This window comes from Propithecus coquereli, unplaced genomic scaffold (assembly GCF_000956105.1).
Source record: "Propithecus coquereli isolate 6110/MARCELLA unplaced genomic scaffold, Pcoq_1.0 Scaffold50, whole genome shotgun sequence".
In the NCBI taxonomy this organism is placed as follows: Eukaryota; Metazoa; Chordata; class Mammalia; order Primates; family Indriidae; genus Propithecus; species Propithecus coquereli.
The window spans coordinates 350,364-364,291 of NW_012150841.1; the positions used below are offsets into that span (position 1 = coordinate 350,364).

General features: G+C 33.7%; 1 protein-coding gene across 1 annotated transcript in view; it reads right to left on the reverse strand.

Annotated features, from left to right (window-relative positions):
• Positions 1–13,928, reverse strand: part of PTPRQ (protein tyrosine phosphatase, receptor type, Q) — a 303,100-nt gene that overhangs the window by 250,594 nt on the left and 38,578 nt on the right. The window contains exons 9-12 of the mRNA XM_012656309.1: positions 9,427–9,599; positions 2,013–2,193; positions 449–610; positions 179–358 (exon numbers count right to left, since the gene is read on the reverse strand). Of these exons, the coding sequence (XP_012511763.1) occupies positions 179–358; positions 449–610; positions 2,013–2,193; positions 9,427–9,599 (696 nt within the window). The remainder of the gene's footprint in view (positions 1–178; positions 359–448; positions 611–2,012; positions 2,194–9,426; positions 9,600–13,928) is intronic.

The following is a 13,928-nucleotide window of genomic DNA, read 5'->3' on the forward strand; positions in this document are numbered from 1 at the left end:
ACACATGTCAAGTTCACCAAAGTGGCAGATATTGAAAAGTATTTCAAAAGATATTCTTGGAAACATAAAACAATAAAGTCTGGAATGACACAGTATTTGTCCTGCAGTGTTTAAGACCTAGAGAGATGCATATTTGCCATCAGAATAGGAATGTAAAAAAATGAAAGTTTTGTTCTACCTGTTATAAGAAAGCTGTTATCTATAGTAGTCATCTGGAATGCTCTGTTTGTATCCAATTCCATTGCATAAATTGTATAATGAGTTATTTTTCCATTGGGATATTCTGGAGGATCCCAGTATAACAAAATAGATGAAGAACTAATATTTTTATAATTTATAATTTGAATGGAGCTTGGAACTTGAAAATAAGAGTAAACAATTAATATGAATGAAAAGAATGCAAGAGCAATGTTTGCAGGTGATTGTTTCAAAGGAAATACATCCTTACCTTGCTCATGTGTTCTAACATTGAGAACCGTTGGTGGTCCTTCTCCCATGATGGTGAAAGCAGATACACTAATCATGTGCTCAGTGAAAGGTATAAGTCGCCTGATAACGTAAGACAGCTGTTCAGCATCAATGTCAGTGATATACTGATTCCTTGTAGTTACTATTTGAAATAAGTAAAAAAAAAAAATGTTTGGATTCATAATCGAATTATTTTTGCTTACACTGTGAAATCTTAAACTTTATTTCATATTATTCATTAATCTCTCCATGTACTCCTCTATATTAACGGTAGGTATATAATTAACAGTGAATATAAGACATTAATTTTAAAGATCATATCGAATATTATTATGAGTTCTTAATACCCCCAATAATATCTATAAACATTATGTGTTTATAATATAGTTCTGCTAGTTTTTATATACTATTCAGCATTCTGGAACATGAGATTAGTGTTTTGAGAAAATATAACTAAAAGAGACTGGCTAGGAATTTTTCTGAGAAGAAAGATAAGATAATAATATAAAATTGAAATATTATGAATCAATATTAGCTTTTAATAGAAGAGTTAAAAAGTGAGAGTTTTATTTGGACTTAAAATTCACCATGCATTCACTAAACCAATAATTTTTTAAAACAAGCATCCTTGGATAACTGGCACATAAATATGCATGAACATTTTAAATGTTAGATTTTTACTTTATTTAGAACTTGTGCTTGCAAAACTGTTAATTAGCAATTAGGCCAAATTAGGGAAACATCTGCACCAGAAATCATGGGCCTCTTAATTTTTAGTGTTGCCCCTAGTCTTCTTTGCATAATAAAAACAAATCACTAAATGAAATAAACATACATTGTATGTTATGTGCTATTTTTTACTAATTCTACCATAAATAGAATAATATAATACTTTTAATTTAGAATGGGACAAATACCAAATCAGAAAAAAGGCAATGAAATACAATATTCTTCTCACTTAACATTTTAGAAAAACCAGAGAGATAATACAGACCTGTGTAATCTAGCCTAATATTTTTAATTTGCCATATATGACTTTCTCCTTTTAGAAACAATAAGAGCCATTGACACTGAAGAGCAAGTGTATACACTAATGACATCACCACATCATTGGGGTCACCTACACCTGTTTATCACACCATGCACTAGAGTTGTAACTTTCTGACCTATTTACCTTTAGTGACATTTGAAAACCTATTAGTCAAAAGCTGTAGAGAGTGTGAGGCCTGTAAATGATTTGAAGATATGTTAATCCCTTCCCATCACACCTGCTTTGGCAACTGTAATAACTGATTGTCTATGCAGCTTGGCCAGAGACTCTAGGGTGCTACTTTCTTTAGGAAGAAGGTCAAATGGGTTAGGAGGGGCCAGCTTCTGCCTGTGTGGCATTTCCATTTGCTGCATGAGGTTATCCACAGTTAAAATATCTGACTCCAGCTCATGGACCATTAATAATAAGTTGAACTCTAAGCTAAGGTTCATATCTTTGCTATCTAGCACTGATTGTTCAAATGCACTTTATAGAAAATTAAAGTTTTACCTACCAACTGGTGAATTCTGGTCTTCAGCTCCATTCCTTGCAGGAAAAATATTATATGGATGACTATTATACATAAATGAAGCAAGTGAGTACAGGTCAGAAGACATCTCTGCTGAACCTTCATATAATCCCGCCATTGGCTCTTCTATGTTCACAATTTCTGGAGCCATGGGGTCATTTATATACTGTAATTAAAAGTAGATATTTACAAAGACTGCTTGTGGCCATTATACTTGATGACTTAAATCAACTATTAGTTTAAAAACAAACTTGCAACTTTGGAATCATGCTTTTTAAAAATATATTATTTCCCTGACTGTTTTCTTCAGATTCCAAGATTTCATTTCAAGCTACCCAAACCTTGTGTCGTTTTAACACATTGTGATCGCTCTATTTCTTAAGAGATCAATACTATATTTTGGGAAGAAGCAGATACTTACTTGTTTCTGGACTTGGTTAGTCTGTTTATGGTAAGATTAGACATCCTAATGTAAAGATTTCATGACTGAAATTTTAACTGCTCACCTCCACCCCCAAAAGGTAAATGTTCTGGGCATACTGATGTATTAAAACATGTTTTGCTTCCCTATTTATGTGTCCTCACTTGTATACGAGGTGTGAGAGGTCTGAATGCCTGCTTAATAAATATAAATAACAACAATAATAGTTTATCTACAACAGAGTGAAGTTACAGACAAGAATAAAACTGCATAGTAATAGTATTCAAGGAAGGTTCATGGTACACCTATCCAAGGCTCTGGATCTAAGAAATATTTTAAGCAATTGCAATTGTTCCTAGATCTCATAATGTAATTCACACATGTCAAGTTCACCAAAGTGGCAGATATTGAAGTGAAAACATCAGGAACAGATTACAGATGCATATAGTAGAGCTTTTCGTTGAGATAACAAGATGACTCTCTCCCTTCTCCTCCATTCCCACCCAGCATAACTCATTGAAACAAAATGAGAAAAAGATATTTTTACCAAATAATTAGATATTTGTGTAGAATGTCAATTTTTGAAAAAAGACTAAATATCAATCAAAGGAAATATTGCCTTAAGAGATTTAATAACCAAGTGCAATGTGTGGACTTTGGATTCTAATTAGGACATACCTATCAACATAGACTTTCAAGATAATCAAGGAAATTTGAATATGGTCTAGGTATTAGGTGATAGTAAAACAATATTAGAAATTTTGTTAATTGTGATCATGGCATTATTGTTTGTACTGAAATGTCCATGTTTTTTAGATACTCATGCTTAGGCATATAGCAGCAAAATGATGTGAAGTGTGGAATTTATTTTAAAGTACATCTGTAGCAGCAGCAACAATAGGAACCAGCTGAGGCCAGAATGGCAGGCTACTGATAATTACTGGATCCAAGTGGTGGGTATATGGAGGCTTATCATACTCTTTTCTCTATTTTTATGTCTTTGAAATTTTCCAAAATAAAATAGTTTTGAAAAAAAAAAGAACACGTTGCAAAAACTAGCCTTTTTTAGTCAATTCCTTTGCAAATTCTGCTTCAAAATTCACCTCCAAAACCCTTTTTTTAGAAATATACTCTATTCCTTGTCAATTTCACGCTCATGCATCCTCAGAATTTATTATAAATTCATTACATAGATTTCATTTGTTCATAAGTTTTGGTGTTTCTGTCTTTTAATTACCTATTTTTGGGTTGTATTCACTCTTACAGCCAAAAATAGATTTTCTATTCTTTATTAACATCAAAGCATTTAGTATTTTAAAAAAAATAGTTGATGCTCAGGAAAAAACTCAGAAAGGCAAGAAATTTCAGAGTAGTTCTGTTAATTTAACTATCTTCCAAGCAAATTATTTAAATATTCACTTTTCTGAGAGATGAAAGAATAAATGATTCAAAAAATATCCAGTCCTCCAAAAATAATATTTACAAGATAAAATTATCAAAATCTTCTTACAACTTTAGTTAGAAAAGTATTGTGGTGAATGGTAGGAGAACACCCATAAGATCTACCTCAAAAACACTGTGACAAAGAACTCTGGATAGGGAACCCTATGTGGAACAAGGTAAAGGTCTTCTGTCTTCCAACAACTCACTTCAGCTCTGCCCCCACAGGGAAATCAGGGAGGGCATGGATCACAAACCCATAATTCAGAGATGCTCTGGTATTCCAGTCAATAGTTTATGCCCGAACCACACAGCTGTTTCCACTATCAATCAGTCACCCTTGGAGAATCTACAGTGTACAAAGTGCTGTAGAAGGGATAGTGAGGTAGTACAAAGAATTTCCCCCTGAACTAAAATTTTGCATTAAATCTCTCAATATTTTCTACCCCATGTCAGATAAATTATTGAGTTAAACCACAGTATCCCATCAATTACCTCATCCCATCAATTAAGCATGTCTGTTGACAAACTGTCATTTCAGCATAAGAGTTGACCTGAATACTTTCGACTATGAATTTCTCTCCAATTCTGGTTTTGGGAAAACCCTCCATAACTAGGGCAATGATTTGAAAATGATTGGTTTTGTAACAACTCAGAATGTTACTAATGATCACTAACTGTGCCATATCGTGAACATTTCTCACACTTTGCCTCTTTAAAAAGACATTAGATTAGATGTTACGTTTTTCAAAGGAGAAAAAAGTAATAATTATAAGAGCAAAAGTGACAGGAAAGAATTAGAATTTAAGAGAATAATGGAAAGGGGCAGAGAGAAGCAGGAATGTAATTGAGGGAAATAGAAGGGCGAAAAGCCCATTATAATGCCTAATAGTTTTGGACTCATTGAGTTAGTCCAGGGTTCTCAATCTCAGCACTATCGACATTCTATGTTACATAATTTTCTGTTGTGGGGAGCTGTTCTGTGCAGTGCAGGATGTTTAGCAGCAACCCTGGTCCTACTCACTAGAAGCATCCTCCCACTTGTGACAATGAAAATGTCTCCAGAGATTACCAAATGTCTCCTGGAAAGCAAAATAGCCACTGGCTGAGAATCATTGAGTTAGGGAATGTCACAATTCATCAACAAGAAAGGCCTTGCATATGCTACCCAGGAATTCCTGGAATTTACATGAAAAAATAAGAAGTCTTCAGAGTTAAATTCCTAATCCACCTGAATAAACCAACTTGATTTCACATGTAATAACATTCATTATAGCATATGTGGTTTTATTTTTTTTAAATAACAATTATATCTATCAATTTAGACTAGGTGGAGGTCTGCTGAATTGAATTAATAAAGTGTTTAACTTATTCCTAAGAAATACTTCTATATTTTAATATAGACTATAATATGATTTATGCTGTTATTAAGAAGTAGTAAAAAGAAAAGTTTGTAATTAGCATATGCCTAGAAGCCTCCTAAAGGACACTACCACTTAACACATTATTTGGGTGAACAAATCTTTAAGGCTTGCTTCCATTTATATTCCTAATGCTCAATAAAGTAAACTTAAGGCATTCCTAAACTACTCTCAGCTTCTGTCTTCAGCCTCATTCCTATCAACTGGACAAGTAGTTAGCTGACTTTTTTCTCACATCCGCTAGTGAGAAATTTTGATATACTCAAGGAATATGTTGGGTGAAAGATGTATCTGCATGAATCTCAGAATTTTGTAACACTAGATAGCAAGTTGTCTGTTAGAGAAAAGGTGTTTTCCTAATAGAACAAGTACCAGATGAGATCTGAGTGTGAAATTCAACTAAAGAGCAGTCCATAGAGAGATGGCTTTAGGGTTTTTTTTTTTATTTCAGTGTATTATGAGGGTACAAATGTTTAGGTTATATATATTGCCTTTGCCCCACCTGAGTGAGAGCTTCAAGCATGTCCATCCCCCAGGTGGTGCACACCGCATCCATTAGATGTGAATATAACCGTCCACTCCTGCTGCCTCCGACCTGCCTGACACCCAATGAATGTTACTACTATATGTGCAAATAAATGTGATCAGTTAATACCAATTTGATGGTGCTTCACACAGAAATTGTGTTCAGTTGAGTAAGAGGATCATTGAAAAACTGGAAAATATACACAAGAGAGTAATCCATGATGCGAAGGACCTAGAAACCATTACTAATGAAAAACTGAGATACTAAGCTTTAGGAAAATTATAACTATTGTCTTCAGTGAGAAAAGGTTAAATTGTTGTTTATTATTGTTATTACTGCAAAGACTAACTTTTTAAACTACTATGTGTCAAATAGAGTGCTAAACACTTTTAGCCATGTGATCTCACTTCATTATACCCCAAAGAGATAGACATTATTATCTCTCCATTTTACAGTCATCTATTTGAGTTCATAAAACTAGTGATAGCAGAGGTAGAATTTGAACACATTTTCCTGGTTTCAAATTCCAGGCTCATAGTCACGATAATCTACTGTGTAGGTCTAGGGAGGAGAGTTGGGACCACCTGCCAAACATTAAAGGGCAAATATTTCAGTTCAAAATAGTTCAAGAACAGAGTGGGCTCTCATTTATTATTTCTGAGCCTAGCAGAATACCTAAAACTTCATAGTTACTTAATAAATAGATACTTCTGGAACCATAAAGAAGAATGATTTTAAACTTATCGAATAGGAGCTGTTTTTGTGGTGGTAGATACCCTATAATCAGAGTTGATCAATATTTTAGCAGAGGCTGGATATGCAATCATTTATTAGGAATGTTATAGATGAGATTCATGTGTAAGTTTGGAAGTTGAAAGAAAAATACTCAAACTCTGAGATTCAATTTGCTAATGTATTTTTAAAATATTTGCTTAAATACTGAAGGTAAAATCTAATATATATTTCAATTCATTTAAATAATCCCAATTTATTAAAGAACAAATAAATTATGAGAGGTCCATGGGAAAAAAAAAATCCAATGAGGGTGATGAGGTCAGATCATGCCTAGCACAGAAGGATTTTTTTAAAGTTTCATCACCATGATATATGTACATGGCTACAAAAAACAAGGGAAAGATGATAGATTTATAATGAAAATAATTCCCTGTTCATACTCTCCCTGCTCCAAGCCTTACTCTCCAGAAGCAATACTTTAGTTAATTCCTGTGTTTGGTTCTTATGGTGTTTACTTCTAAAATCACTAAATAATATGCTAATACTGCTCTGTTAATACTCATTAACTTTAGGACCTATTGACTTTCTGCTATGATAATGAGAAGCTAGCTTATATATATATATATATATATATATATATATATATATATATATCTTCCCCATCTGTTTTCAATTCTTATTAGGATATTTTTATAATGCAAATCATATGCTTACATTTGGAAGGATTATTCTAATAGGTGAGTGAAGTATAAAAAATAGTAGGCTGGGAAAGTATAGTGATAGTCTCCCAGGTGGATACCCATTATCCCTATTGTTCATGCCTTTGTATAATGTCTTGCTCTTGAGTTGAGTAGGACCTGTGACTTGCATCTAACCAACAGAATAAAGCAAAGGGGTTGGCGTGTCACTCCCATGATTATATTAGTTAGACCCTGCTTGCTGGTTTAATGAAGGAAATGGCCATTTTAGGAAAGCCTATGTGGCAAGAAACCGTAGGGGTCCTCTAGGAATTGAGGGTAGTCTCTGCTCAAAAGCCAGCAAGAAGCCAGGGCCATTAGTTCTACAGCCAAAAGGAAATAAAATCTGCCCAAAACCTGAGTGAGCCTGGAAGTGGATTCTTCCCCAGTTAAGCCTCACAATGGAAGGTTCTCAAAGTGAAATGTTATGATATGGCTGGAAACAAAGCTCTCTGGAATACCTTTATGAAGAAAAAGATAGAAAATAGTTGCAAGAGCTAGCTTTATTTTCTTCATTTTTAATTGTGCAAGGCCACGTGTAGCAAAGTCACAGTATATAAAAGTGGAGGAAGTATTAGGAACAAATAGTGTTGGAGCAGGGGAGGCAGGCAGAGCTATAGATTTTGGAGGAGATAAGGAAAACAAGGATGGTCAAAAATATTTAGTCATTGTATTTTACACTGAGGAGGTCACCCTGGTGATTTCTAAAAAGATTTCAAGGGTTTAAAGAGTTCTTGAGACAGGGAATGGAGGCTACCCTTTGAGAAAATTAGTAGTGAATGGAAGGAGAGAGTCCTTGTCCTGAGAGAGGTACCAAGGTCAAGGAAAGGGATGATAAACGAACACACTAAGGTAGAGGTTTTCTCTGTTATGTCATTTACTCCCAACCGTGTAAGGTGGGTATATAAGCCCTATTATAAGAAATCTCACTGTCTAATTTAAGACCTTCTCAGCAAGAACAAAGGGTTAATTAAGCTTTTGCCCTTTGCCTGAGTGGTCTACTAGAGTATGAGAGGCATAACCCAACATCTTTTGCACAGAGGAAAGGTGTCAACACAAGACAAAAATTTGACTCTGGGCTGGAGATGGTGAACACCTTGGAGTGATAAGTCCAAGGTGGCCAGAGTGCATTGAGCATATGGTAAGCTCAATTTTCATGTCCAGGTAAGTGCCAGAAGTAGAGGAAAGCTGGGACTAGAAACAGAGTGACAGTATGTGTGGGGGGAAATAACAGCACAGATAGAAAGAAGCAGCAATAACTCTGAAACAACACAGCAGAAGCCAGGTGCCGAATAACTGTCATGTATGTCTCTAAGGCTCAGTGATTGCTGCAGTGATCCTAAGTATGGTTACTCTTTGAGTGCCCCAGGAGGCAGCCAATATCCGCATATGACTAGTCTGGAGGCTTAACGGGTCCTCACACACAGGTAAACAGCTGCCTCAGTGAGGTGAATGAAGATAGTGAAGGAAAATCAGTGCTGTCTGTACTTCCTAACAGAAACAAAGGGAAAAAAATAGAACTTTCAGTGTGGATAGAAGCAAACACATTGTCAAAAGATCCCAGTCCTTTTATTTTAAATCTATTATAAAATAACTTAAATCTCTTTTATTTAGTTATATGATTTCTTTAATCAAATGAATTTAAAAAAAAAAAAATGTGGCAGCTCTGAAATTTAGCTTGCCAAGACCAAATTGGACATAAACATTTGTTAACAACAGCAACTAAAATTACTGTGCCTTTCACTGGCAACTGTTCCAAATTGCAAACACAGCCTTTGAAGAAGTATTTAAATCATAACAGTAGTTTCCAAATAATTCATTAACTAAATTAGCATAATAATATTCATTTATGGAAGTACCTTTAGTCGTGCTTAATTGCTCAATTAACATTTTGATATGCCAAAAATGAATTTTAGAAGAATAATGGCACCTCACTAATAATATATGGCCTAAAATGAAATATGATCTAGTTGGATTATCAACATGTCCCAAATTTACTTCACTCTGTACTAGGAAGTTGTCAAATATTTGATGTTTGAGTGCTGGTAAGTCTTCCAAGTTATCAGAGCCAGAACCAAGCAGAAAGAGCTCACCAAGAAGTGAAGTGAAAATGCAATACCTCATTCTTCCCTGTGAGCAAAGTATCTTCCAAAATTTTTCCTGTCGCTGAAACTAGCACTTTCACTCGATATTGGTTAATAATTCCATTTGGTTGTCGTGGTTTCTTCCAAGTAATTCTTATTTGTGTGGCTTCTACCTCTGCAAGTTGTAAATCAGAAATTGCACCTGGAACTAAAAAAAGAAAAGAAAGAAAAAAAAGAAAAAAGAGGACATTTTAAATTACATTTCCAAGTGAAAAAATTTCCTAAATTCTTAGTTCATGATTTAAGATATATAAACAATTCTATTTAAAAAGAGACTAAAACAATTTACTAATCTATTAAAAATTAAATATAAGAGTCTTAATTTCTAAATGTTGTTCTCAAATGTAAATAAGGAACAGGAGAATGAAGGAGCTCAGTGAATTTTACCCCAAAATATGACTCCTTGGTATAAAGAGTATTTTGACTTAAAGGCCCTTGGAGATCAACAGGCCTTGGAAAGGACTTTCCCTCTATCTGCACAAAACCAGATGGACCTATCCAAAAGAACATTTTCCTTTCCTTCCCCTCCCTGTTATCACAATATATTGCAGGAAAGAAGATCAAGAATGCAACCAGGCCTAGCCCAACCCATTTTAAAGATAATACCTGTCTCTCAAGTTAAGTTAATTTCCAAAGAGAATCATTTTCAAGTCAGTCTGTTTCCTCCCATCCATTCATTCTCCCAAGTGTCTTTTCACCCTCACTAGCAACCATTTATCGTCTCTAAACAGAATTGCCTATATTCCTTATCTTCCCCTCCCCTCTAAAATGAGGGTATATAAATTTCTGGATCCTATTGGGATATTGGGTAATCACTCTGTGATTCTCCCCGTAAGCATGGTGATAAATTTGTCATTTCTTTCTCTTATTAATCTGCTGCCTTGTGAGTTGGTCTTTCAGCGAATCTTCTGAGGGCAAAAGGGAAATTTCCTTCTCCCCCACAATAACATAGAATAATTTTCCAAAATCCAAATGCCATAACATTTGTTCAGAACAAATGAATTACTAAAAATAATTTCTCTGAGAAGCTGCCTATTTGGGGATGATTAATGCCCAGTTAATCTTGAAGGATTCATAAAAATTTTAATAACAGACCAAAATATAATATCCAGAAGACTTTCAATGCAATGAAATATAGTTGGTAAATTCAATTAGGCTGTCTTTTAATTTATTACATGAAATTGTTTGAAGAGATGATTGATTTTTGTCTGATGATTTTTAAATTAATTATGTGAGTTTCAAATTTCAGGTGACCTCATTCTTGGCAATAGTAAAGAAAAATAGGAACAAACTAACAATTGGATTAAGATAAAGCGCCAGTACTTAAAGCAAGTTCTAGTAATAAAGTCACCAAGAGTGACATGTAGGAAACCTCCCAGTTTCATAAGAATAATGGAACACACGGATAAACATGCCCTGGGCTTTTGACCATTTTTGTTTATAGCCTAATTTGTAATTATGAATAGTCCATTCCTCCCTCCAACCCTTACTTTTCTCATTTAGAAAATGGGTATAATTACTGCTTTCTATTACTATACAAGGTTATTGTAAGAAACAAATGGTTCAAGAGAATTTTTTTAATTTCTAAAATCTTCAAGAAACAGAAAGCATGACATAAAAATATGATCCCTTATGATCAGGATTTGGTCCCACATTAAATTCATTTCCCTAAGCTAGATATTTAGTGGGGGTAATGGGTTGAATCAATACCAGTTAGAAGAGACACACATTGCTTTAATTCCAGTGAGAATGGCTTTTATCACAAAGTCCCAAAACAACAAATGTCTGCATGGATGCAGAGAGATGGGAACACTCTTTACACTGCCAGTGGGGCTGCAAACTAGTATGACCTCTATGGAAATTAATATGGAGATATCTCAAAGAGCTCAAAGTAGAACTACCATTTGATTCAGCAATTCCACTACTGGGTAATTACCCAAAGGAAAAAAAGGCATTCTATAAAAAAGACATTCTGCATTTGGATGTTCATAGCAGCACAATTCACAATTGCAAAGATTTGGAAACAACCCAAGTCCATCAATACATGAATGGATTAATAAAATGTGGTATATGTATAACATAGAGTACTACTCAGCCATAAAAAATGATGAACTAATGCCCCTTGTACTATCCTGGATGGAGCTGGAGCCCATTCTTCCAAGTAAAGTATCACAAGAATAGAAAAACAAGCACCACATGTACTCACCATTAAATTGGTACTAATTGGTCAACACTTAGGTGCACATATGGAAGTAACATTCACAGGGCATCAGGCAGGTGGGACGGGGAGGAGAAGATGGGTAAATTCACACCTAATGAGTACAATACATGATGTCTGGGGGTTGGGCACACTTGTAGCTCTAACTTGGGTAGTACAATATATGTAACCAAAGTGTTTGAACCCCGTAATATTCTGAAATGAAAGATAAATTTAAAAAACCGAACAGAGAAGAATGATCCCATTCCTTTTTAAGACAACAGAAAAGAACTGAAAAATAATTTCACAACTCCCATAAGTATTATTTATAATTAGTGAACATCATTATGATTAAGTTAGCCACAAAGTAAACTATTACTGTATGGAGTTTCCATCCAATAAATTAAGAGCTTTTTCTTTGTCTCCATCAAGTAACTAGGAAAGACTCTCTAAATATTGTGACAATCATGAGTCATTGATTCACTGTTCCACACACTGAGCACTCATCATACGATCACTGTTCTAGACATTTGAGAATAGAAGGAGGAATGAGACACATAAAGCCCTTTACACAAGGTCACCTCTCTTGTACAAGTTTTATTTCCTTAAAACATACCACACCTAGCACTTACGTTTCCATCATTATATTTACCAATATACATTTGTTAAAGGTGGAGGAACTTTCTAATTAAATGTATGATATAAAATTAACATGGCTATTTAAATAGAAGAGTTCCTATTCCATCTTTCTTTAAAATTTTAGTCTGCAGTCTCTATGTAGACAAAACTTTAACCAGTATTGCATAACATAAATCACAGAAAAGATCTGGCATTCTTTTCTATTTAATTTGAACTGATGTAGAATCTCAACTGGAAAAACCAGCTTAATGACTATATTTGATCATATTAATCAGGCAACTGAACCCTGCCTGTTGAAAATGACATGAAATGGTCAATTCCACTTTATGCAACCCATTAATATGGTAGAATATCAAATATTACCCATTATAGCAGGAAAAAAAATTATTTTATTGTCCCTTATTTTGCTAAGCAAACCTAAGCATTGCAGTAGACACTGTTTATCTTTTAATTTATAATATTTCTTAATATAACTTAATAAGTGTTGGCCCATGACACTAATGCCTAAAATTATAAACCAAGTAAAGATTAAGTGGTTCTCTATTACCCTAAAAGTCCACTGCAAACTTACATAAGAATAATGACTGTAAACCTAGCTCTTTTCCCTATTTAAAAAAAAAAAAAAAAGCTTAGGGGTAAAGGAAATGGAGTAGACAGCATTGTATCTTGTCTTTAGAAAGACACTTGATCTGTTAGACCACAAATTATTATGAGGAAACCAGAGAAGTATGGATTAGATCAAACTCCTTTAATGTTGATACAAAATTAACTAAAGAAAATCAAATACACAAGGCAATTATTCATGGTTCAGCATCAATTTTGAAGGTGTTATCCACACAGACTACCTAAAAGTCATTCTAAAGTCAATACATTTATAAATTTTTCTAATAAATGAGAAATGTAGTAGACATATGACTGATTTACTTTACCCCAATGCTATTTGTCTCCATCGTCAAAATTGATGCTGAATGATGAATTTGCTAGAAAATGATAAAAATGACTTTAATTTTGAAGGTGTTTGTCCACAGGGAGTACCTAAGAGTCATTCTCAAGTCAATACTTGAGAATTTTACTAATTCTACTAATAAATGAGAAACATTTATAAATTTTATAAATTTTACTAATAAATTTATAAATTTTAACAATAAATGAGAAACTGAGTAGACATATAACTGATAAAAAATATTCCAAATGGTTTGAAGCTTTCAAATGAAAAGCTATTAGAAGAAATGAAATGGAGATAAATGGCATTGGTGTAAAAGAAAATACATTAAAATCATGTTTGCCATTATCTAGAAAATTAAACGTCCACTAGAAGTACATTTTCAAATGTATTAAAAATTAAAGCCATTGCAAATCTTAAAAACCACAAAGTTCACAGGCTCTCAGTGATTTTTCTACAAAGATTTTGCTACCATTTGTAGAAAATAACAAGTTGAAATCATTAAGGACAAAAGTCTTCACTTCCATATTTATTTATGACAGGGGTAAATAAGAATTTCAATAGGTTGTTTGCTTTTAAGAAATTGTGAATTTTAAGAAATTCTTATATTTGACACTGTGACAGAAAAGTTACTAAGGGATATTGAAGTAACAAAGTTTATTTATTTATTTTTTAATACTCATACAAATAAGAAAATA